Below are 23891 nucleotides of genomic sequence, written 5' to 3'. Positions count from 1 at the left end.
AATGGACTCATTTGTAATGGACAGATTGGTTAATTCCATTTGTTTTCTAAAAAATCACAGAATGGAGACAAAACATTACATTGCTCCTGGTTAATTAGGACACTTCTTCAAAATCCTTAATGCAACTGTAAATTATGAGAACACATGTTGAGAGGGTGGCAAGTCAAGATGAAAGAAGAAGTGAAGAATCCAGACTCTAGAAAGAGTAAGGAGCTAAGTCAGTCCTGCTCATCACTGTGCATACCAGCCATATAATTGGTTCAGAGCAACTGCTTAGTTAATTTTTACTGAATAAATGACTGAGTAAAGTGTGCCGAAAATAATCGAAAAAGAACATGCCATGTGGGGAGTTGGGAGCCTGAAAGTCACACATGACTTGAAAGATGTCCAGGGAGAGCCAAGCTTGGCCATTGGTTTATCCTGTGAATTCCTCAACACGACACTGACATTCTATAAATAGAATGACAATGGTCTTCTCACATCTCTTGCTAGTAAAGTGCTATGAGATTGTGAGGTAGCAGGCAGGTTCTAGAATGTAGCCTTGATGCCAGAAATGATGGTCAATGACACACTGGCCCTAACTCCATTCCCTTTGTTTGGTCTTAAATTCCTTCCAAGACTGACAAAAATTTTGTCCACACAGGTTTCAATGTTTAGAGTCCTGAAATCCCAGGGGCCAAATAAGTGTTGTGATCAATTCATATCCAGCTCTAGAGAGCATGGAAGAGGTTTCAGCTGCAGACTGATAAATAATGAAATCTCATTTAGCATGAGGTGGGCAAGGAGGGTTGACTCATTGCAAAACTGACAGTATAGGTACAAATGGGATTTGGAACTTCAGTGATTCAAAAAGGTTAAAGAAACTAGGTCATGTTCTTCAGAATACATTACATGGAACTTTGGCTGAGCTGCTCTCTGTTTAATTCTGATGGGGATAGTAAGGAGAAATGCTACACGGCTATGTCAAGACTACAACAAGCAGAATAGAGTAACAACAGAAAGGAAAACTTGGGCCATAAAGGGCTTTGGGTGAAAATTTTCAACACTGAGAGTAATTGATATCTCTATTATGTAGCTCAGGGGCTGCTATCAGAGCAGCTGTAATAATAATTTTATTTATAAAATTCTTGCTTCTTCCGAGATGCTCAGGGCACAGTACAATAGCACTAAATAAATTAAATTAAAGCATGGAATATTATGAAAATGCAATGAAACAACATTGCTGAGGAAACAGGAAAAACCCCAAAAATAAAATTTAAAAAAGGCTCTCTGCAAAAAGAAGAACTTAGCACAAGGACGGTTTTGAGAAAGCAGAGCAAGAGCTCAGCCTCCCGAGGAGGGGCTGAGCTGATCCTGGGCATTCCTTCAACAGCAGATCAAGGTTCAAACCTCATCTTCCACTTGGAAGCTTTTGGTTTCTAGCAGGACTTAAACTCCTTAGCGTCAATTTTCTCATCTACGTGTAGGTGTCATATTCTTATCCACTGCCTATGGTTGTAAGATTTCAGTGAGATTTTATAAGTGCTAAGCCTGGTAGCCATCATCTAGTAAGGATCCAATAAATGTTTGCTATTATTATCACTGAGACCACTGGACAGAAGATGCACAGTGGGGGACAGACAATGTATGTAAGGCAATCAGTTAAGTAAAATGGGATAAAAGCCTGAACCTAGGCAGGGACAATAAAGATGGAGAAATAAGAATAAGGGATATCTATAGGATCAAAGGACTGACTGAATGAGAACTGCTTTGGGAAGGAAAGAATCAAGGATAACTTCTAGTCCTCTATTTTGTGCAATGGGGATATCTTTTTCCCATTCTTCAAGATTGTTAATACAGGAACAAGAGGAGGCAAATGCAGTGGGGTAAGATTTGTTGTTTGATTTTGAATACATTTCTTTAATTTTGAACATAATCACTTTTAAGAGGATAATACAATAGGCTCTTACAGGTATAGTTTTGCTGGTGTTGGATATAAGAATGAGGCAGTCATTAGTGAAACCCCAGTAGTTGAAGTCATAGGCGTGGGAGGGTCACTGGATATAATGTAGTGGAAGTGAGAAGAAAGAAGGGTAAAGTGTGGTGACCAATAGTTGAGGGAAGCTGAGAATAAAGCAGCTGTATAGGAAAGGTCAGTGAGCTAAGGGGAAACTTGGGAAAAACAGTATTACATTAGCTAAGGGAAAAGATACTTAGAGAGTAAACTCCATTCTACCATGGCTTCCTTGCTAGACAGAATTATATATATAATTCATATATATATATATATATATATATATATGTATGTATGTATATATATGTATGTACATATATGTATGTATACATATATGTATGTATATACATATATATGCCTCTTAACAGTAATAATTCCCTAGAAAAAGGCCCAGTTAATCTATAGGGTAAGTGCTAATATAATGATAGAAATATCATTAGTACTATAAACACCTTTACTTCTACCCTGGTGATAAGATTGAGAGGAATGGAGAGGCAGAACAGCACCCCAATCTGTGATCTCATGCTAGAGGGGCAACATGTCAACATGAGATTTGAAGGTTGGGCCCACCCCAGCCAGACCAATGGCTCAGGTCAGCCATCAGAGGACACTCAGTAAGCGCTCATAATTTGCTAAAGATACGTTTGGAGAACACACATCATCTTCAATGTGTTTATACTGTAATAAACATTCGTTATATATATACTATTTTTTAAAGTATGAAATTGATATTATGATGACTATTGTGAGAATGTCTGGCCAGCCTGCTATTTAATGAAGGGCTAGTTCTTTCCATATAGTAAAAAAATTGCCATATGCTGGGTGGGATTATGAAACCTCTGTGTAGTATCATCTCACAATATCACCTCACAACAACTCCTCTAGACAGGCTTGATTATTATGCTGATTTTGCATATGACACAAACCCAAAACACAGGGAACCCAAGGTTACACAGCTACTATTCTAACCCAGTCATACCTCAGTCCAAATGTTTACCCATCATGCTTTACTGTGTTCTCACACACACATACGAGTAAGGATAGATTTGTCTTTGATCAGGAGCAAGGTAAAGAGCCCTGGGTGAGAGCCAGGAGGGCCGGGATTGGTTCTCTCAACTGCCCTGAACTAGTGGTATGACCTTGGGCAAGTCAGTGACCTCTTAGGTTTCATCTGTAATATTTGTTTTCCCATTTGTGATAGTAAAATGGTGATTTTCAACATGGATGAAAAATATGAGCACCTAGGGAATTAAAAAAACAATAGTCATGCCATGCCCTATTCCCCAATAAACTGAATGAGAATCTCTGAGGGAAGGACCTCAACATCACTATTGTTTAACTAGACCATAAGAAATTATAATAATTGTCACCCCAATAAACTTTAATGAAAAAAAAAAAAGAAATTATAACAAGAGTTGAGAATCACTGGGTAGGTGTTCTTCAAGGTGGCTTCTATTTCTGAAATAATTTGAGCCCAGGGCTCATGCTCATAGAGCCCATTCCTACTTGGGATTCAGTCCTCTGAGTCAGATTAACCTGAGTCTTCACTCATAAAGGGAGTATAGTCTGAGGGTGGCCTATGTAGAGTCAGATTGAGTTCAGATTCTGGCTCTGTCACTTACTGATGGCTGACATTACCCAGGATAGTACGTTTCCTCATCTCTAAAGTAAGGGTAATAATAGCAACTGTTGCATAGGATTGTTTTGAAACTAAATGAGATAATATACATAAAGTGCTTCATCGAATTCCTGGCTACTACACAGTGAGGTTTAAATAAGGTATAGTTAGTATTATAATCTCAAGATCCACTAACAATTGTCACCCAATAAACTTTAATTTAACAAAATAAGGTATAGTTATGATTATTATCATTGCATGATGAAAGTCTGCCTGCTACTGTTTTCCTAAGTTGCCTGTAATAGTGCTGTGAGATGAGAAAATATGCTTACAATCTCCTGTGACCAGAATACCCATGGGCATACCAGAGTCACTGTACCCCGGTAAGTATGCCAGCCTCGTGCAGAAGAGGCTTCTGCCGAGAAGATGCCTGGGACTCAACCTAAATTTTTGTACTTTGCTACTCCAGGATAGCCCTGCTTCCTGATGCTCTTGTTTGTGGCCAGAGCAGGACTGACAGAAAGGCATTCCTTTCTGTAGAGAAGGGGTCCAGGTGCCTGGTGGAGTGGACATGACATTTCTGATGATTGCCACTTTCACAACTTGCCATTCTTTAGAGTGGATCTGTGGAGAGATATGTGGAGTAAAACATCAATTTTTGGAATAGCCCCTCTTCTAAAGTCATCCGAGCAATCCCCAGCCCCAGGCTGAGCCCTCTTTCCCTCTATGGTTTTCATATTTACTGTGGATAAACGTTACAAGGCCATTATATCCATGAGCAACTGCAAGTTCCTTCTGGTTCGTAAACAGATGGAAGCCTCCCCACACAAACATATACACAACCACATACACATACACATTACATTAGAGACAAAGTACACAGACACAATGTGTTTGTGTCTCAACAAAGAAACCTTAAATATACTGTCTTCCCTCCCTGCGCTGTGCAGGGAGAGAATTTCAACTGAGGTTGAATGCAGACTCCCGAAGGGAAATGACATATTGTGAGTGAAATTGCAGCTCAATTTCACAACGCACTTATTAAGTGAAATAAAAAAGTAAAAAGGCACATCTGATTATCATATCCTCTCCACAGTAGCAATGCAAGCTCTTAGTATTGGAGGCAAAACCATGGGTATCATTTAGAGGAGAAACAGTTCTAAAGGACAGGTCAGAGGGTCGAGGCTGCAGGGCCTGGAGGGGACAGCAGGCCGGGGAGCACGAAACTGTGAACTGGGGGCGAAGAGAACAGTGGGTGACAGTGAGGGATGTCAGAGGATAAGGGGACCAAGGACAGAGGAGAAAGGCAAAAGGGACAGAAATATAATGTAGGAGGTGGGGGAGAAGATTCCAGCAACTATTAGAACAAAGAGCCCATGAGCAAAAGGGGCACAGTCCTGAGAAGAGCAGGTCAAAATGAAGAATGGGGAGGGTGACAAGAGAGGGAACAATGGATCAGACAAGAGAAAAATGAGGAGAGCAAAACAGAACAAGATTAAAAAGAAGCAAGAAAAGATGAAAAACTGCATTCGATAGAAAATAACAAAAAGTAAATGTGGCAATAAAAAGGAAGTTGCTGGTAAGAGCAGATAAAAAGCAGTCTCAGAGAGACCGATGGAAAATGGCAGAGGGAAAGAATTGCCATTGCAGGAAGGGCAGCTGGTATGTGTAGCTCTGCACTAACTCTGCTGTTCTTCTGAACAGCTGCTCCCTGAAGCCAACTTGGAAGGGAAAATACAGACTATGAGCTTAGCTAGCTTCCACATCTTTTTGACATCGCCTTTTCTTAACCCAGGGCAGCTCTGGGTAGGTGTGGGTAAGAGATAGACTGGCTAAGGATGAAGAACCATGGAGGGCCTTTTTGTCTTTGCTTTACTCCCACATACCTTGTTTTCAAACCTGAAAGCCTAGGAGAAATCCTTCTGAACAGGGTCTGCTCTACCCTAACTCGGGGTACATTTTGCCTTTAAAAAATTCAAACTCTGTAGCATGGCTTCTAAGACGTCATTTGATTCAGCTCCTGCTCCCCTCTCTGGTCCCACCTCTGACCTCTCTCTCTCTCTCTCTCTCTTTCTCTTAGGACCTGACTGTGGGATGCCTTTCTGTTCTCTGAATGGGCCATGTTCCTGTCAATCTCCTAGTCTTTTCATATACTGTTACCTGTCTAGAAAAGTTCACCTTCCCTACTTCACCTAGATAATCCTATTTTCTTCTCAGCTAAGGCAAAGTTTCCTTTTGGACGCCCCTGGGGTGCTCAGGGGCAGAAGCCTCCCCGGGCACTCGCCACAACTCTCTCCCTATATTGCAATGAACAGTTTACTTTTTTTGGTCACTCACTAGGGTATTATTTCTCTGGGGGCAACTGTCTGGTCTTTGTGTTTTATATCCAGAGTCTAGCATGATGTGTTGCTCATGGTAAAAATTCAATGAATATTTGAATACTGGAGAAAAGAGTTTATGGTACAAATGCTTCTTTTTTCAACCAGGCTCTACGTTGAAAGGTGAGGCAAGAGTTTTCGTATTTGGCAGGAGAGCTGGTGTAGACCCTGCTTCTGCTTACCTTCTATTGTCAGGCAAATGGGCTTCCTGTTCGTCTGAGGCTATGGACTACCCTTGCCTACATTTCCCAGTGTCATCAGCTGTTACTCACAGAGCTAAACTTACTCTACATCTAAGGTAGCTTTTTAGCATGGAAAACTGACTTTTGTCTGTATTAACCAGGGTTCCCTGAGAAACAAAACTAATAGGATATTGTCTCATGCAATTATGGAGGCTGAGAAGTCTTATAATCCGTCCTCTGCAAGCTAGAGAACCAGGAAAGCCAGTGATAGAACTCAGTCCTAGTCCAAAGGCCTGAGAGCCAGGAGCACAGACGTCCAAATGCAGGGGAAGATGGACGTACCCGCTCAGGCAGGGAGCAGATTCATCGTTGCTCCATTTTTTGTTGTATTCAGGCCTTCAACAGAATGGATGATGCCAAGCCTGCATTGGTGAAGGCAATCTTTGCTCAGCCTGTTGATTCCAATGCTAATCTCTTCTGGAAACACCTTCAGAGACACACCCAGAAATAATGTTTTCCCAGCTATCTAGGCACCCTTAGTCCAGTCAGGCTGACATATAAACTTAACAATCACAACCCACTGCTTATTGACTTGACACTCACATGCATCTTCTTATACCACACTTAGTCTCCAAATAAAGACAATAACAAGGCCGTAGATAATTCCACCCAGCACGCTACAACCAACCTGTGTGCAACTGAAAATGCACTAATCCCTTCCCCAGAAAAGGAGGTAAAGTCCTTGAGTGATGTATGCTCGTCTCTGATATCCTATAACTTAAGAACTATGATATAAATTTAACAACCTTAAATACTGATATAAAGTCAATACATCTTATGACACATGATAATGGAATAAGAGAAAACAAGGATATTTACTTACTATGTCCTTATATACAAGCAAACTAATTCAAAAGAAGGAGGAACTATAGAAATACGCATGACAATTACAGTCCTCATTTCGGTAACTGGTCACATGGTTGTAGCTGGCATGTATAACTAACTACCTTCTTCCATTAACTACTCAGTGTTCCCTTTGTCTTCAGCAAGCACCTCAGCTGGTCCTGGTTCTTTACCTGGTACAGTGACTCAGATCTTCATTCATGAAGGTTCTGGGCCAGTAGTAGTCTTGTCTGGATTGGGTTGTTGGCTTTTCATTGGCTTTAATCACATGGCATGGTAATACTAAGAGATGTCGTAAGGGATCTCCTGTATTCCCAAGTTTACCGTCCCCCACCTCCCTCCAAGGGTATATTTCATGCTAATGGACTTATTCACAGAAAAGAGCTTACAAATCTTTTACTGCTAACTGTAATATAGATAATACACAAAAAGTAAAATTAGGGGTTTCTTTACATAAAATGACCGAGTAGTTTTGTACCTAGATAACAGAGTTTTCTTCTGAATCACCAAAACATTCTGTTATCTCTTTCTTATCCCCACTGCGAGGTAGCAGTTCAATTTCTCCTTGGTAGTCAGGATCAGTCATCCCAGCCAACACCACAATCCCCTCCCTTGCCCAGAGGCGTGAGGAGCCCAAAGTGGCTGGGCTGCAGTCTTAACTTTTAGTTAATGGAATGAATTATTGTTGCATCCCCGAGGAGGAGGTACATTCCTCCCTTTAAAACTAGGATCTCTAGACCAGCAGAGTATAAAGTGGAGGGAATAGAAAGCACCAGTTTTACTAGTGGGTCAGTAGGGGTAACAGTGTGTGGTCCCACTCCCATTTCTGCCACTTGACTCCTGGACCCACTAATCATGGCTGTGGGAGAAACAGTAAAGTGAGCTCCAGAAGAGGACTGAATAGCCCTTTCCTGAGAACTAAACAGTCTGAATGCTGCCTGCCTAAACAGAGAAGGGGGAAGGCGCGGATATCTCAGCACATACTCCTGAAGGATAAAAGCCTAATAACTCTTTAGAAACAATTTTAAAACAAAGTTGGGAATATGGGTTAAGACTTTACTGGCCCACCTATATGAACAGCTCTTCTTTGTGTCTCTGTTTCCTATAGTTCATTTGAACAACAGCAATAAGCTCAGGGAGATGAAAGTCACACTGTAATTAGGAACGTGGAACAAGCCTGCTCACCTGACTTGACACAATTCCTACTAATGAGCATGAACACAATTCAGGCTTTTATATAAGAAATGTTCTCAATTTGACTTTGGGTTGCCTCTGACCCTTAACTCTGCTGGGCCTCAGACCTGTGATTCCTAAACCCACCACAAGGCTCCCCAACCACACCTGCACCTGCGCTATTCAGGTCCAGTTGGTCTGGGAAACAGTCAACCTCCTGCTCCTTCTTTATTTTTTTCTAATAAGTTCCTTATGAGATTCTGAGCAGATAGCAGGAATGGGTGGTTCTATAGGCAGCGTTTGGTATCTCATGTTTTGTTATTCTCTAAACCTGCTATCCTCTTTCCTATTTCCAAATACCTTCTCCTGTTGAAAAGTCCCTTCTGGTACTTGCTCCTATTCTATCCTGTTGTATTTGAAACTTTACCCTTTCTTCATGGGCTGGTGTAAACCTTATCTTCCCTTGGTGACCCAGTTCCATTTCAATAAACTGAAAGCCATATTTTCAGAATTCCAAACCCTAACAAAATTTGGGACAGTACTTTTTCATTATTTGTAAATGTATAAACATAAAACTTTTGCAAAGGTGTAAACACTGAATTCTATTTACTTTCAACCTTCACAATCCACACATTGAGAAAAATACTTGTCTCTTTGGAATAGGACCATCTGGGAAAAGTGGGGTGAAATCCCCCTCTTACTGTGTGTGCACACCTTTGGCTTTAGTCACCTCCTCTAAAGCACTATTTGCCTAACCCCTCAAGAAGAGAGAGGGTATCTCCAGGTCAGGAAAAGCATAACAATTCTATCTTCAATTCTAGTCCTGCTTTCCCCAGCAAAATCTCATAGCCTAATGTGAGGCAACATTAGTCTTCTTCCCAGACACCCAAGGCCTGCCACCAAGCTTGGGGACACTCCTTTCTCTCAGTCCATTATGTGGCGCTTCCCCTCCCCTAAGGACCCAGGGACAGTTGCTTTCAGCATCAAAGAGTAAAGTCTTCGTATTGATCCCCAAAGCATAGACTTCGTGTAGGATCCCCAAAGAGATTCCTTTAAAAAGAAATAATGAAAAATAGTCTGCCCCAAAGGTGAGTTTTACGTCAACTCTCACAATGATCAAACCTAAACTTCTAGCAGATTCGGAATAACAACTTTTTCTGACTTCCAGCCATCAGGGATTAAAAATATTAAATGCCAGTATATTAATTTCCTATGGATGCTGTAACAAATTACCACAAATTCAGTGGCTTAAAACACCAGAAATGTATTGCCTCACAGTTCTGGGGACCAGAAAGTCCAAAATCAGTTGCTGAAGGCTGAAATCAGGGTGGGGGAAGGGCTGAATTTCCTCTGGATGCTTCAGGGGAGAATCTGTTCCTTGCCTCTTCTAGCTTCTGGTGGCTGTTAACGTTCCTTGGTTCATGGCCACATAGCTCCAGTCTTCAAAGGCAGCGACTTTCAATCTCTCCCTGTCTGCTGCCTCTTCATGTCACCTACTCCTCTCTCTGTGTGTGCACTATCAAATCGCCCTCTTATATGTATACATGTGATTTCATTTAGGACCTACCTGGATAATCCAGGGTCGTCTCCCCATCTCATATCTTTAACTTACTTATACCTGCAAAGATGGCATCATATAAGCTAACATTCACAATCCAACAGTTAGAACCTGATAACTTTGGGTGGCTGTTATTCAACCTACCACAGCCAGTCCCAACACACAATGAATCACTTTGCTGAATGATTGAAAAAAGAAGCTTTACAGGTCCACTTATTATCCAAGAAGTAGCTGTGAGCACCTATTAAGTTCCAGGAACTGAGAATGAACGCACAAGCAGACGGGCGTCCTGCCCTCAGAGGGTTCACCGCCATAATCAACTAATCACACTAACTGTGGCAAGAAATGCAACGTGCAGGGCTCTATATCCCGGGGGCTGTGGGGGGTGGGGGGTTAATCTCAGAGAGGCAGGTTTGAGAAAGCATCCCTAAGGAAGCATATTCTGGTTAATATTTGAAAGATAAATAGGGTTAACTGAGTGAAAAGAGGAGGAGAATGCAAGGCAGAGAGGAGAGAATGTAGAATGGGCCCATGACGGGAAAGTAGGAGACAGGAAAAATAAAATAAAAGGAGAATGGTGAGGTAGAGTGTGGTGTGAACAAAGAGTCAGGAGGACGCTCCTCCCAGGCCTTGAGAAAGAACTGGCTCTCTTAGGTTAAGGAGAAATCCTGGAGGTACCATCAAATTCAAGTTTGAAAAGATCACTCGGGCTGCAGATGAAGAAAGGGTGCGTGATGGAAAGCGGAGGAGGTGTGGGCAGACTAGCTATTTTATTTTCATTTTAACAGCTGAGAACTGAAATGTCAGACCATCCATTTGAAAAGACTTCTATTTGTCTGTGTTTCCCAGACACCCAACCCCCACCACCAAGCTTAGGGAGACTCCTCTACCTCTGAGTTTTAGGATTCTTGTGAATGGCTCTGTCACAACTGCTCCCTTTTTACAAGTTAATTGCACCCCACCCCCATTATATGCCCTGATCATAGGGACCAGTCTCATTCATCTTTTTATCTATACAAGCTTGGATTTCAGTACTTGATACATGGTAGTCAATGCATGAGCTACAGAGAAAAAAGAAAATTAAAAGTTCTGATCTCCCTTTCTCAGGGATGGAAGAAAGGGCTTCTTGGCCAGTCTGGGGACTTAGAGTGAGGGGCAACATTGCCCAGTGGCCCTTTCTGAAGCCCAGGTTCATAGCTCTATAACACCACCATAAAGCGTGCCCGAACGGAATAGTGAGAGCAAAGGTAATGATGGCAAGAGAGCAGAGGGACATCAGCAGGTCAGCAAGGCAGAAAACCAGAAACACTACGGTTCAAAGGGGGCACTCCGGTTGGAAAAAGAAGGGGACGCAATCCAGGTAAATTCTAGGGAATGTGGACTCAAGTCAGCAACAGAACATGTATGCATTTTCGGCACAGAGGATTCTGTCTGTTTCAAGGAGGCAACATAAGATAAACAGAAGAGCCTGAAAATCTTTATTGCTAATAAATGATTACAAAAATGAAGGATGTTAATATTCAGTGGTGCCCTGCTTCCCTGCATCTATTTGGTACTTTCCTCCAAATTAGATTATGTGATATATCAAAATGATTTGATAAAGTGTGTATAATCTAAAATAGATTAAAGAAGTAGGTCAGTTTTCCAGGTACTTATTGTCAAGATCAGACTGGAATCCAGGACTCCTAAATCCTGAGATTTACTTCTTTGTACTAAGCTATTCCATCCCCAAGGGAGCCAACACCAGGTTCACTGTGCAGACTCTCAATTAATCACAGTAGAAAGCAGTATTTGCCAAGTGAAAATCCTCTTTTTTGAATTCTTAATCTCCCCACCAGCTGAGTTTACCACAAAGACATGAATATATAATTGAGACATAAAGAAAACATGCCACCAAATTAAACTGTCCTAATTTTAAATCAATATTTTTTTTTCCTCAAATAACATGAAATGAAGATCTCTTAAAAGAAAAATGTGCTCCACCAGCTCCAGCAGCATTTCACCACTGAGTCCAACTCCAACACAAGCCAATTAGATGTTGTACCGACATTCAACACTAATTTACCACAGACAATGTTCAACAGGAATATAAGTCTTAAGATAGACTCCAAGTGCTGACACCTTAAAGCCTAAATATAAATCAGACTGACAACATCTGAAACACTGAGCTTCTCATCTGCATGTGGGCTCTCAGGCACAATGAAAGGTGACTGCTGGCGACGGGCTAGCCCAATGGTTCCTGAGGGTCGTGGAACCCTTCCTGCAGCTGTTTTATCCTTAATAATATCCTCACCTTCTCTGGTACAATCATTATGATGATGACAGAGCCCAAAGCCCCAGTACCATCTTCTCTATTTGCTAGTATACAAAGAAATGCATATTAACTGTACAGTGGGAAAAACAAAAATCATTGTGACAGCAGTTATAAAACATGTTTTAGTGTGTTCAAAAAATGACCTGGTGGTAGAAGGGTCTTTGGCAATCTTTCCCCTTTGTATCTTTACCATGCAAGGGACATAGAGCCAGTTAGGTTTAGAGATCTTCTTTCCTTCCAATAATTCTCCTTCCCTCCCAATGGTACTTATCATTTTCTATACCACTGACAGCCTTCTGGACATTTGTCCTTTGCTAAAACAATGGAATACAATTTTCCTTGAGAAAGAGAAGTGGTAGTTTTGTAGAACAAGGAAAACCAAGGCTGTGTTGAAAACTGACATGACCCAGGGCCTACTGCTTCTCATGTGCTCCTTCCCATGGCACACAGAGCATCCACAAGTCAGGTGCAGCCTGTCTTTCTGGCTCTGTGTCTAGTGATTTCGCTCCATGAACCCCACCCTGGGACCACTTAGAGTCCCCACTCTTGCTTCAGTGTGTCCTACACATTCAGATTTTCAAGCTTTGCACATGCTATTGCTCCTGCCCAGGATACCTTCTCCTCTCCATATCCCCCAAGAAGTCCTACTCATGATTGAAGACCCTGGTGAAATGCAACTTTGCAGTTTTGCCTAATCTCACAGATAAATTCAATTAGATCCTGTTGGTGTATTTATGAGTCTGACAACTAAGTTCGCGAACTCATCCTAGAAAAAATGCCACATATCTCACTGCTGAATATCACTATGGTCACCTTCGACGTACTCCCCTTGGGAAGCTATTTACTGATGCCAGAGCCTTGTCTACCTTTTAAAGCAATTTTGGAACTCTTTTTCTGGAATGGCCATCAGAACTCTCATCGTATTACCCTTGATGTCCTGAATGTCATCAAAATGCCTTCCTTTCAATAGTTCCTTTATCTTCGGATAAAGAAAAAGATCATCAGGGGCCAGATCAGGTGCATAGGGAGACTGTTCCAATACAATTATTTGTTTACTGATAAAAATTCCCTCACAGACAGTGCCGTGTGAGCTGGTGCATTGTCGTGATGCAAGAGCCATGAATTGTTGGCAAAAAGTTCAGGTCGTGTGACTTTTTCATGCAGCCTTTTCAGCACTTCCAAATAGTAAACTTTGTTAACTGTTTGTCCAGTTGGTACAAATTCATAATGAATAATCCCTCTGATATTGAAAAAGGTTAGCAACATCATTGCAACAAGTTCGCGAACTTAGCTGTCAAACCTCGTATAGCATTTATGTGTATAGGAGAAGCTTAATCCCTGTTATTCTACAGGAAAGATATTTGTTAGTATAGTTGTCTCTTGGGCTAGACAAGGCAGGAGCTCTGTCTGAATTTTTCTGTCCCAAGTTATTGTCTTCAAAATACTCTTAACTGGAATTGAAATGTGTCAGTTGACAGTCCTCAGTGCGACAACTGATAGACTGAGAAACTTAGTCACCAAATTCTTACCCCGTCCTAAGATATTAGTTATTTCCATTTCAGCGACAAGGTAATTGTCAGAGACTTTCGAGGCTTTTGAGAACCAACGAGTCCCCTACAAGAGTTAATGCACTCAGGTCAACAATACCGCCTTTGATATCATTTTATACACACTTTATAGGTGCAGTCCTTGGGAATGGAGTAATGAGGGTTGTTTTGGATATATTCTAGGATTAGGCCAGTCAGTACCTGTGTGTCGTGAGACCATCAAGAGACCTCATGTAATCCTGAGTTAAGAGTATTTGCTTCAAGTTCAGGTTAAATAAACCACAGGTGGCTTCTGGTATGGGGATGGGAGTCTAACGGATTGCATGTAGGAATTGTTTGCCTTTTCCCCCACAATAAAATGACACCGTGTGTCATGTGGAGGCTGCGGAGACATATGATCCAGGAGGAATCAGAGCCACTTTTCTCAACCCTATGGTACTGGTATCAGAGGCAGCTCAGACTCTCTGGGCAAAACCACCTAAGGGATAAGAATTCTGTAGTTGCTTCAAGACCTTCCCTTGGGAGCGCTAACTGCTTCTGTGGGAGGGGTGTTGCCTAACTCCTAGAAGGGTTTGCTGTGAAGCAGTAGGGTCACCTGAGCTTTCTGTTCCCTTAGAGCCATAAGTGGTGTGGATGGCTTGGACACGGGGATCCTATTCTTTACTGCTTTTTATTGTTTACTGTTCTCACCAGGCAGCACCAGAATGTAGATGTCGAGTTTTCTAAACTGCTTAGAAAACATAAGAACCTGCCCTAGCCACTCCAGAAAGCACAGAAAATGTCATTATTAAACCAATGTGACTTATTATAGCAGTTTTCTCGGATAGCTTTAGTCTAACAGACTACCCTACTTGGCTTTGTAGACAAATGATGTTTCAATGGGTTTACTGAAATGTTAATATAACACATTTTGCCCCTCTGCTGTCAGTAATTGCATCAAGAAAGTTTAAAACTCACCAGGTAGAACTGAGTTGCCTGATTTATGTGCCGTCTACAATTTGTAAATGAATTTCAGGTAAAATGCCCCCCCCCTTCTTTGTCATTCTCCAGGGTGCTCTGAGGAACACTCTAATTTTTTTTGTGGAATTTAATTTCCCCACTCTTAGAAACTTCTGTTGAATTCAGATGCACAGTCTTCTGACTAGACCAAATGTGCATTTTCATCTACTTCTTGAACAGAGCAGGAAGAGGAGAGATGATTTGCAAAGCAGTTTGGAATGGCAAATGTGACTTACTGTCACACAGGGCTATTGACACCTGAACAACGCAGATGTACTCAGAAGGTGACTGCTGTTGAATCAGAATTGGATGGCAATGTTTCCCTCCACCGCGGACTCAGCAAAGATGCAGCGTGAATGGAAATTAGTTGGTCTTCTCAGCTCTACGGGAGCCCTGCACTGCTAGGGGGGTGTGTTGTGTTCTGGGTGATGTGGCTGGAGAAACAGAAAACTTTGCCTTCAATATGAGGATTAGAGTACATTATTCCCTTTGATATGTTATGTTTAGAATTTCCTTTTATTAAGGTTCAGAGTTGAGGGGGAGCCTATGGAGCGTAGGTGTCTAGAAATTAAAAGTTATTGTTCCTGTTCTCTTAATCATAATAATGAGTTTGGCTTGACAAGGTCAATTAATTATTCAGGATTGGAAAGCAACAGGATTATACATATCAGGTGGGTAAGAGGAGAGTTCAGAACAGGAAGACAATCAAAGGTTGATGAAAGGCTGGTGCCTCCAAAGCTCTATTATTTGCAAGTCACCTACCTGCCTGTGCTAGGTATCCCCCTGGCCTAGTCTCCTTCTCTCTGGAATTCCATAAACACAGGGAGTGTGCGGCAATGACCTGGCCTCTTTCTCTCACCCTCATGCCATTCCATAGACACTAGCCAGCCCCCACCCCCTTTCACTTGAACTTCAGAGCTGTTTGACTCCAAAAGGCAGGTAATTAACTATCAAACAATAGCAGGGATTTTCAGATTAATTCTGCCTAGGAAGAAATAGGAAAACTCATTTACACCAAACAAAAGGGAGGGGGTGATTAGATACTCCAATGACAAAAGAGAGACCAAGATAGGGTCTTGAAAACTGACAAAGAGGACAAAAGCTATTATTATTATTATTATTATTATTATTATTATTACACTCATTCCCTATTATTTAAGCACCGTATTTAACCTTGTCTATCATGCAAATAGGTCTCTAAGTGATTTAAAAGCCCAGGAATATTCCACCCAGGCCTCTGCTTGGATAAGGAGGACCTTCCTATCATTGTGTGGACCACCTGGACAGTTCTGCTGCATGGTCTTTCACAGGAGGGCTTTTAGAAATTCAGTTAGGGCTTTTGAGATGTCTTCTACACTACTCTTACTTTGACTAAGGATTGGGCCTCATGGAGCGTTTTATTCATGCTGTGCTTTCTAAGATGTGGCCTCCTCCAAGGGAAAAAGGAAACAGGGGTGTGGCCATTTTTTAGATATTCTGAGGAGCTGAGTGGTTTGGCAGGAGGTTAACACCGGGAAAGGGTTAAAATATGCAGCTTGACTCCAGAAGCAGCCTCTTATTAATTACACTCATAAAGCAGAACACCCTGAGGTCAAAGGGATGGAAATCATTAGACCCAAATTTTAATAAATCGTAGATAGATCTTCCTCACTCTGGTCTAAAAGATTTTATCTGGCTGCCGAAGTGGGCATGTAAATCCGTGGGTGATATTTCTTACTTTTCACAAAGTCATTTTGAACAGAGTTTTCAAGGCATCTTAAAGTCAAGAATCTAAGTATGAACTCCTCCACCTCTGCTACCATGGGATACCTTACTTCTTGACGCTTTAGATGTCTTGGTATTAACCTGCCCTGGGGCTCCAAGGCAGGGATCTTTCTGTTCTGATGGACTCCCCTCCCCCATCCCCACACTCACCCAGTCCTCAAATTCTGTCTGTTCTCCATCTTTTTCGACAATTCTCTCTTGTCTCTAAAAGATCTCCATCTTTGCTTGTTTGCATCTTCTGTACAAAATCCCAGTCTACTTTTGGCACCACACCTGGGCCTTTAGGTCAATGAAACCCTTGCTTTAACCCCTGCTGGGCCATAATAGTAATCACTTATATATGTATATGTGATTATACATATATATGACCTCATATATATGAGAACACCTCAGGATGTTCTGCTTTATGAGCGTAATTAATAAGAGGCTGCTTCTGGAGTCAAGCTGCATATTTTAACCCTTTCCCGGTGTTAACCTGCTGCCAAACCACTCAGCTCCTCAGAATATCTAAAAAATGGCCACACCCCTGTTTCCTTTTTCCCTTGGAGGAGGCCACATCTTAGAAAGCACAGCATGAATAAAACGCTCCATGATTATATATGTAGAACTTTCTACAATAGTAGGGATAGTCCATACCTGTATTGTCCAATGCAGTAGCCACTGGTCACGTGTAGCTATTGAAGCACTTGAAATGAGGCTAGATTGACTGAAGAAGTAAATTTTATTTGGTTTTAAGCTAATTTAAATTGAAATACTCACTGAGGAGTAGCTACTTTGCTCAGTTTTCCTGTCACTTCCCCCTTCCTGCCACCAGCCGCTGCTGCCTTCCCCTCCATCTCCCTTCCACACTGGCTCCAGGGCTGCTCTTCTCACCAAGGCTGTTCCTGTTCCTGGCTTGCCCAGGAGACTTGTCTCACATGAGTCCTCCCTGGGTTCTATTTGCAGCCCCAAGCCTGCTCCTCTTTCCACACTGACCTTGGACAGTGCAAATCAGAAGCACTATTACCTTTTTCCTACAGGCTCTTCTTACATGTCTGTCCATGAAGGCTTAGTTCTCTGTGGTTTGAAACTCACCCTTACTCTGTCTGGTGTTTTATGTGGCTATACTTAGTTGCCCCTCTATCCCCCTATGCTGCCCCCTGCACGGACTTTCCACTGCAGCTCAGGCCAGACTGGCCCCATTCCATGCTCAAGACATTGACCAGCCCTGCTGGGATCTTTGGAAACCACTCGGCCCCTATAGGCATGGGAAAGATTTAGGAGAGCTTAAAAGCTTAAGTAGCCTTAAAGCTATCTTACAAAAAAAAAAAAAATACATTCCAACAGCAACAGGTAGTGAGAAATAAAGCAATGATTCACTGAAGAAAAAAAAGGAACAAGCATTTCCCTTTTCATTTATTACAAGGATATGAAGTGTTATCAACAGATTTTAGAAATATTCTAGAAAACAAAGCACACACCTAGAACTTGCCACCAGTGAAAGGCTCCTAAGGGTTGGAAGGACTGCCAATCACGCTTATAGTTGAAGCTCTGGAAAACATGAACCAAAGAAAGTCCCCTAGCCTTCCCATCCTGTGCTTGAGCTAACAGACAGACCAGTACTTAGCAGCACTAGGGAAGTTGGATGTCGCATAAACGGACCAACCTGAGTTCAGTATAGGTCATTTCTGAATTCTATTAAAATGTCTAATCAGACAACAAGGGAGAAAAAGGATCCACATTGTAGGTGAGTTTAGGAGTGTGTGGAGCAGGATGGTGCCCAGGAAGGATTCAGCCAACAGTACCTATACTCCCAGAAGCTAAATTCCTGGGGATGAATTGGGCAAACATTGTACACAAATAGAAACTAAGTCTTCCAGGGCAGCTTTGTATTCAACTTCACATGCTAAGTGCTCTGCAACAGTCCCAGTAACCAGAGTTCTTTCTCAGTGGTTATTGTCTGTATGAATAAATGAAGGCATGAATGAGTGCATGCACAAAGGACTGAAGGGTCTGATTCTCGGGCAGATACAAAGATGGCATCCTAGCTGTCAGTAAGAATGACACATAACTGAATCACAGCCATGGAGAAGATACAGTACAAAGCACTAGTGGGGCAGAAGGCATATTCAATAGTAATGAGAAAGGCATCGTCTCAGACGTTCAGCAGTTCACATACTAGGAAAATGCATTACTTTCCTTCTGTGTGGGTTTACTTATATATAAAGCTTACTACATATACATAAATACACATACTCTTACACATAAATACACATACTCATGGGCAAAATATCAGTTTAGTTCTATTTTGCTGCAGCTATTCTATGAGTGTGAGTGTGTAAGTGTGTGTGTATGTGTTTAATGATTATAATACCATTTTGAAAACTTAATATGCCTTTCATTCCAGCAGCATTCTGCTCAGGGTTGAATAGCAACTTCAACAAAATCCAGACAGTCAGCGTCTGCTGAAGGAATCAGGGTTGATGTTCAGTACAATAAATGATCCCAAGATTTATCTTTTCTTTAAAATCCTGGATGGTGATGTATCCTCTTTCCAGTACAGAAACAGGGGAGTCTGGCTCTATTTAGTTTGTCTGATTGCTTTTAAAGAGGGGGGACAGGTTGCCTCTGAAAAACTGTGGTCCTCTATTCATTAAAGTGTCAATAATGCTCAGGCCAGGCCTATCGACAGCGGATTAGCTCGGGCTGAGCCTGTGTACAAGACCAGTGCCTTTTTTTAACCCAGCTTGTCTCCGGATCAATACACCCATCAGCATTCGAAAATTAGCCCAAGATGAGATTCCAATACTTGAGGTGGTGTGTCATGCTAAGAGGGCATCTCGCCAAGTCACAGATGGAAACACCTAGCTGGGGATTAGACATTTTCCATTAGCTTGGACATGAGTGAAGATTGATCTCCCATCTCCCCACCCCTCACATATGCAACCTTTGCTCTTTGAGCCTAGATAAGACCTCTGGGCTATAATTCTAGCCCCTTGCCTCTATAAGCAGTTATTAATTGTATACTTTGTATAAGGCACTCACTCCGGAGCAGGAGAGTATGGGCTTAGGGGAAAAAAAAATCACAAAAATGTGGTCCTTGTTTTCAAGGAGGATTCAGAAGTTTTCAGTATTCTTTCCATTTTCCAGTTTCATAAAGATCCCACTTCCTAAAGCAAATATCTGTAATAGTGCATAGTCCCTAGTATCTCTGCCATTGTGAGATATTCTGCTCTCAGCAGTGAGTGTGTGTTTAGGGTGGGGCATGTTGGGGGCTTGGGGAATGGCTTCAAATGTACCACCTGTTACACATTGTAAATGATAGCAATGGAGCATTTGGGGACACTCCTCATAGAATATTGATTCTCAAGCATTTTTTTGCCAATTATGCACAATAAAAATGTATTTTATATTAAAAACGTACAATGAAACAAAAAACTTATGTAAGAATAGCTATTCTGCTGTTTGTAATACACTCTGATATCTTCTATGCAATTCTGTTTTCTTTAAAAAATGCTGTTTTCACCCAGAAGTTTGACAAATATTCTCTTATACAACTTGTAAAAGAAAAAGCCATCATAATTGCCTTTTGGAAAGAAAGAGTAGGAAAAAATAAAAACAACTTGGTATGACCAAGCTGTACCACAATGTGAGGGGTTAAAATGTCCCACTGGCCTAATTCCTAACCAGAGCCAGTGCCCGCACTGCTCTCTGTAGTTGTGTCCTCTTTTCATCATTGCTCACCCTAACTTGCTCTTCACAGTTCGTATCCGTGATCCAAGCTGTACTTTCTCCTGCCTTCTTACAGCTAGCTTACCCTTAGTTCTTCTATCTCCTTGAATTTCTTCCTTCTTAAGCCACCACCCTGCCCCTTGTTTCTCTAACCAATCATCCAAGGCCTCTTCACCATTTCCTTGGGAACAATGACATGGAGGGGTGGCTGAAGGAGCCTCTGGAAGAGAAGTTTACTGCCCTGGACTTGACATTTAGCTGGATGAAGGGTACTGGGAATCAGACTGGGAAAGAAACAGCAACAGAGGAACTGGGCTCCACTGCGCAGGAGCTTTATGCGTCTAAGATAAAGCGAAGTATTTGGTCCGCTGCAAAAGATGTCTTAAAATGTTTAAAAATAACAATAGAAAAAATAGCTAACACTAAAACAGCACCTCTGCATGCCAGGCCCTCTTCTAAGTGTTTTACACATCAGTACATGTAAAATGTAATCCTCACCACAGCTCCTCACAACATTGACTCCATTGTACAGAAGGGAGCCCTGGGGTTCAGTTAGTAACTTGGTCAAGGTCTCCCAGACAAAAAGCAGCCAGGTCTGATTCGTACTCCCTAGTGAGGAATCTGCCCACCATGCTTAAGTGTTGTCAGAGTGCCCTGGGACCAGTTCTGCTTCATGGGGGCAGATGAGTACCACTCTTAGGGCCTGAGAAACCTGCAGACAGCAAAAGCAAGACAATAGAGATGCAAAACCAAAACAAACATACAGTTCTCAAAAGCCGGGGGTGAAAGGTGCAGAAGAAGAGTTGGGATTTGGCCAAAACATGGAGAATCAGACATGGGTAGTAGAGTTGGGGATGTAATATTGGAAAGCGAGGGGTGGGAGGTGAGAGACGGTGAAGCAAGCTGGAAATGATGGAGGTGGTGTGAAGGATGTGTCCCGAGTAGGTGCTCAGCGCATCTGTGTTTGGCTCTGCTTTCTTTGAAGGCTGTGTGAGGGTATGGCAGATGTATAGCACCTAACAGCTAAAAGGCTGATCTTAAAATAAAGCGAATTTAGAATTGGATGGAATCTAAAAAATCTTAGGGGAGAAAAAAAACAAGGAAATAGATAATTAGAAGATAATTTTCTGAGAAAATATATTACTGGAACAAGAGAAAAAAAAATCCTATTCACTAGGAAATTATTTGAAAATTCAGCATCTCATGGAAAAATGACAATAAGGAAGTCGTCCTGACCGGATGGAACAAACATAACTCATCTTTACTGAAGATCACAGAACAAGTGTTTAATACAGGTTCTCCCAGCTGCCCATTCGGACTGCCCCACCAAGCCTTGCCTACCTTGCACGATGAGGTGGACCCTGGAGGTCTTGGGGTGGTTGTCGGTCTGCACAGAGCAGGTATATGGACCCTCGTCATACACGTCCACGTTCTGGATCTCGATGCTGTACTGGGTTTGGGTGTTGCTCAGGAGGACCACACGTGGGTCCAGGCACCACTTGTCATTCCCAGCATAGAGGATGGTGCTGCGGTTTAGCCAGGCTACCCGTGTGACTCGGTTGTCAATCGTGCACCTGGAAGAAAGATCAGATGAGTAAGTCAGGGAACTGGACAGAAAATGGGAGCCATCAGAGTGGGGCCCATGGCAAGACTAGGATGATGTTTTATGTTTTGTCTTCACTCCCTGTCCCCACTATACACACACACACATTTCCTTTGATTGGTCACCGGTGGCACTTTGTAGAATTTGGTGGCAGAGGTCTTATGGGATAACAGCCTTGGAACATAGGGTATCTCTGATTTCTGGGTCCTGTGCAGTTCAGTGCTTCAGTACCACAGGACTAAGCAGAGGACTTTGCAAATAGCCCTAACCACTCATAGTTATAACGTGGAGGCATTTTCCACACGCAGAATAGTTGGGCCCTTTGAACACGACCAGCCCTCCCTTTGCCCAAGGATTTCTATAATGTAGATGATGACAATCCTTCACATTACTTTCTAGGTATAATGGGTGTACTGAGCCACCCAATACTTACAAGAACCCTATGAGGAAGGTTCCACTGGTAAAAGGAATCGAAGAACAGAGAAACTCAATATTTTTCCAAGTCACACAGAATATATGTGCTAGACAAGAGATTTTAACTATTAAACATTTTGACTACTAAACAGTCTTCTTCTCATCTCAGAATAGCAAATCCTGACAGAAGCCTTCTAAAGTAAAAATTAAATATGAACCACCACCATTGCTACTTATCTTCATTATACCCAGGCCCAGCAAGGTTTAATTATTGCTAGACTAAAGGCATTTTCCCAAAATCTCAAAATTGTTTGCACATGTAAAAATAGACATTCTTTATTTGATTTCTGCATCTGGAGTCCCCAAATTGTAGAAGCTCCTTTCTCTTTTCCTACACTTTCAAATTTCCCAGCTACCATTGTCAATTCCTCATCATCTCTCTGTCTGCATTCGTTTCCCTCTCTCACTGCACCAAGGATGTTCTGTGGCCTTAGGCTAAATTCACAAACACAGTGTCTTGATCCTAGCTATAAAGCTGCAGATAGCAGTGTAGCACAGTATGTATAATGATGCCTCAATTTTATACATTCTTTTGCAGTTTAAAAAGTACTTTTACATCCACACTGTCTCATTTAATTTTTGCAGCAAATCTGTCACACAAATGATCTCACCCATTCTCTACTTTAAAGATCAGGACTCTGGGGTTTGGAATGGTCTCATGATTCGCCCCAGGTTAAAGAGCTAGGGAGTGAAGTCAGACCGCTCAGGGAGGTTGTCTAAATCCTGGTCCTGGGTGCACAAGTGCATTTTTCAGTACAGAGGAACGATTGCTTCCATTGATTCTCAAAATGGTCTGTGACCATAAAAAGCCTGAGAAGTGCTGCTGAGCACACCAGGTTCCCCAGGCGGTGGCTCTCGAGATGAGACATCCTGTTCTGCGCGCCCTTTCCGCTTGTACTTGTGTAAATGTCACACGATCATTGCAGGGCCACTCAGGTGCAGGTGGGAAGCCTTGCGGAGAGCTCCTACAGAGAACACTGCTCAACCAGAAATGCCTTTGGCTCCAGCGTCCAGCAAGTTCTGCGGTGCTTATTGTGTTTTCTGAGCAACACAGGATGGCCATAGTAGAAGACATAACTAGGGAATGATCAAGGGGCTATTTCCAGAAGTGGGCATGGACCATTTGCATCAGAACTCCATGAGGAGTTTGTCTTACTGATTCTTTTGTCCTACTGATTCAGAATCTTTGGGATCCCAGAAATGTGAATTTCTAATAACATCCCAGTTAAGTCATATACACGCCAAAGGTTGAACAACCCTGGTACAGAGCAGTGTATTCAGGACCAGCCTCATAATTTGAGGGGCGTGGTACAAAGCAAAAATGCAAAGCCCTTCGGTTGAGAATTATCAAGAATTTCAAGATGATGACAGCAGAGCATTTAACCAAGAGCAAGGTCCTTCTGAGTGCAGGGCCCTGTGTGAATAAACACATTCTGAATGGATCTCAGACCTTACCATGCATATGAATCTCCTTGGGATCTTACCAAAACGCAAATTCTGATTTGGTAGCTCAGAGGTGATGCCTGAGAGTCTGTATTTTTAGTAATCCTCCAAGTGATACGCGTGCTGATGGCCCCTAGACCATTCCTTAAGGAGCGTAACTCTACAGGTGAATTCTATGCACTTTAGGGTTTGACAAGCACTGAGCAAGCACCTCACTATATGAAAGTGTAG

General features: G+C 42.1%; 1 protein-coding gene across 4 annotated transcripts in view; it reads right to left on the bottom strand.

The window, feature by feature from the left end:
- Window positions 1-23891, bottom strand: part of NTM (neurotrimin) — a 973794-nt gene that overhangs the window by 165397 nt on the left and 784506 nt on the right. For all 4 annotated transcript variants that reach the window (XM_081036605.1, XM_081036602.1, XM_081036603.1 and 1 more), the window contains exon 3: window positions 21482-21714. In XM_081036605.1, the coding sequence (XP_080892731.1) occupies window positions 21482-21714 (233 nt within the window). The remainder of the gene's footprint in view (window positions 1-21481; window positions 21715-23891) is intronic.

Source organism: Rhinolophus hipposideros (genome assembly GCF_964194185.1).
Source record: "Rhinolophus hipposideros genome assembly, chromosome: 24".
NCBI classification, from domain to species: Eukaryota; Metazoa; Chordata; class Mammalia; order Chiroptera; family Rhinolophidae; genus Rhinolophus; species Rhinolophus hipposideros.
This window is presented reverse-complemented; position numbering and strand designations above follow the sequence as displayed.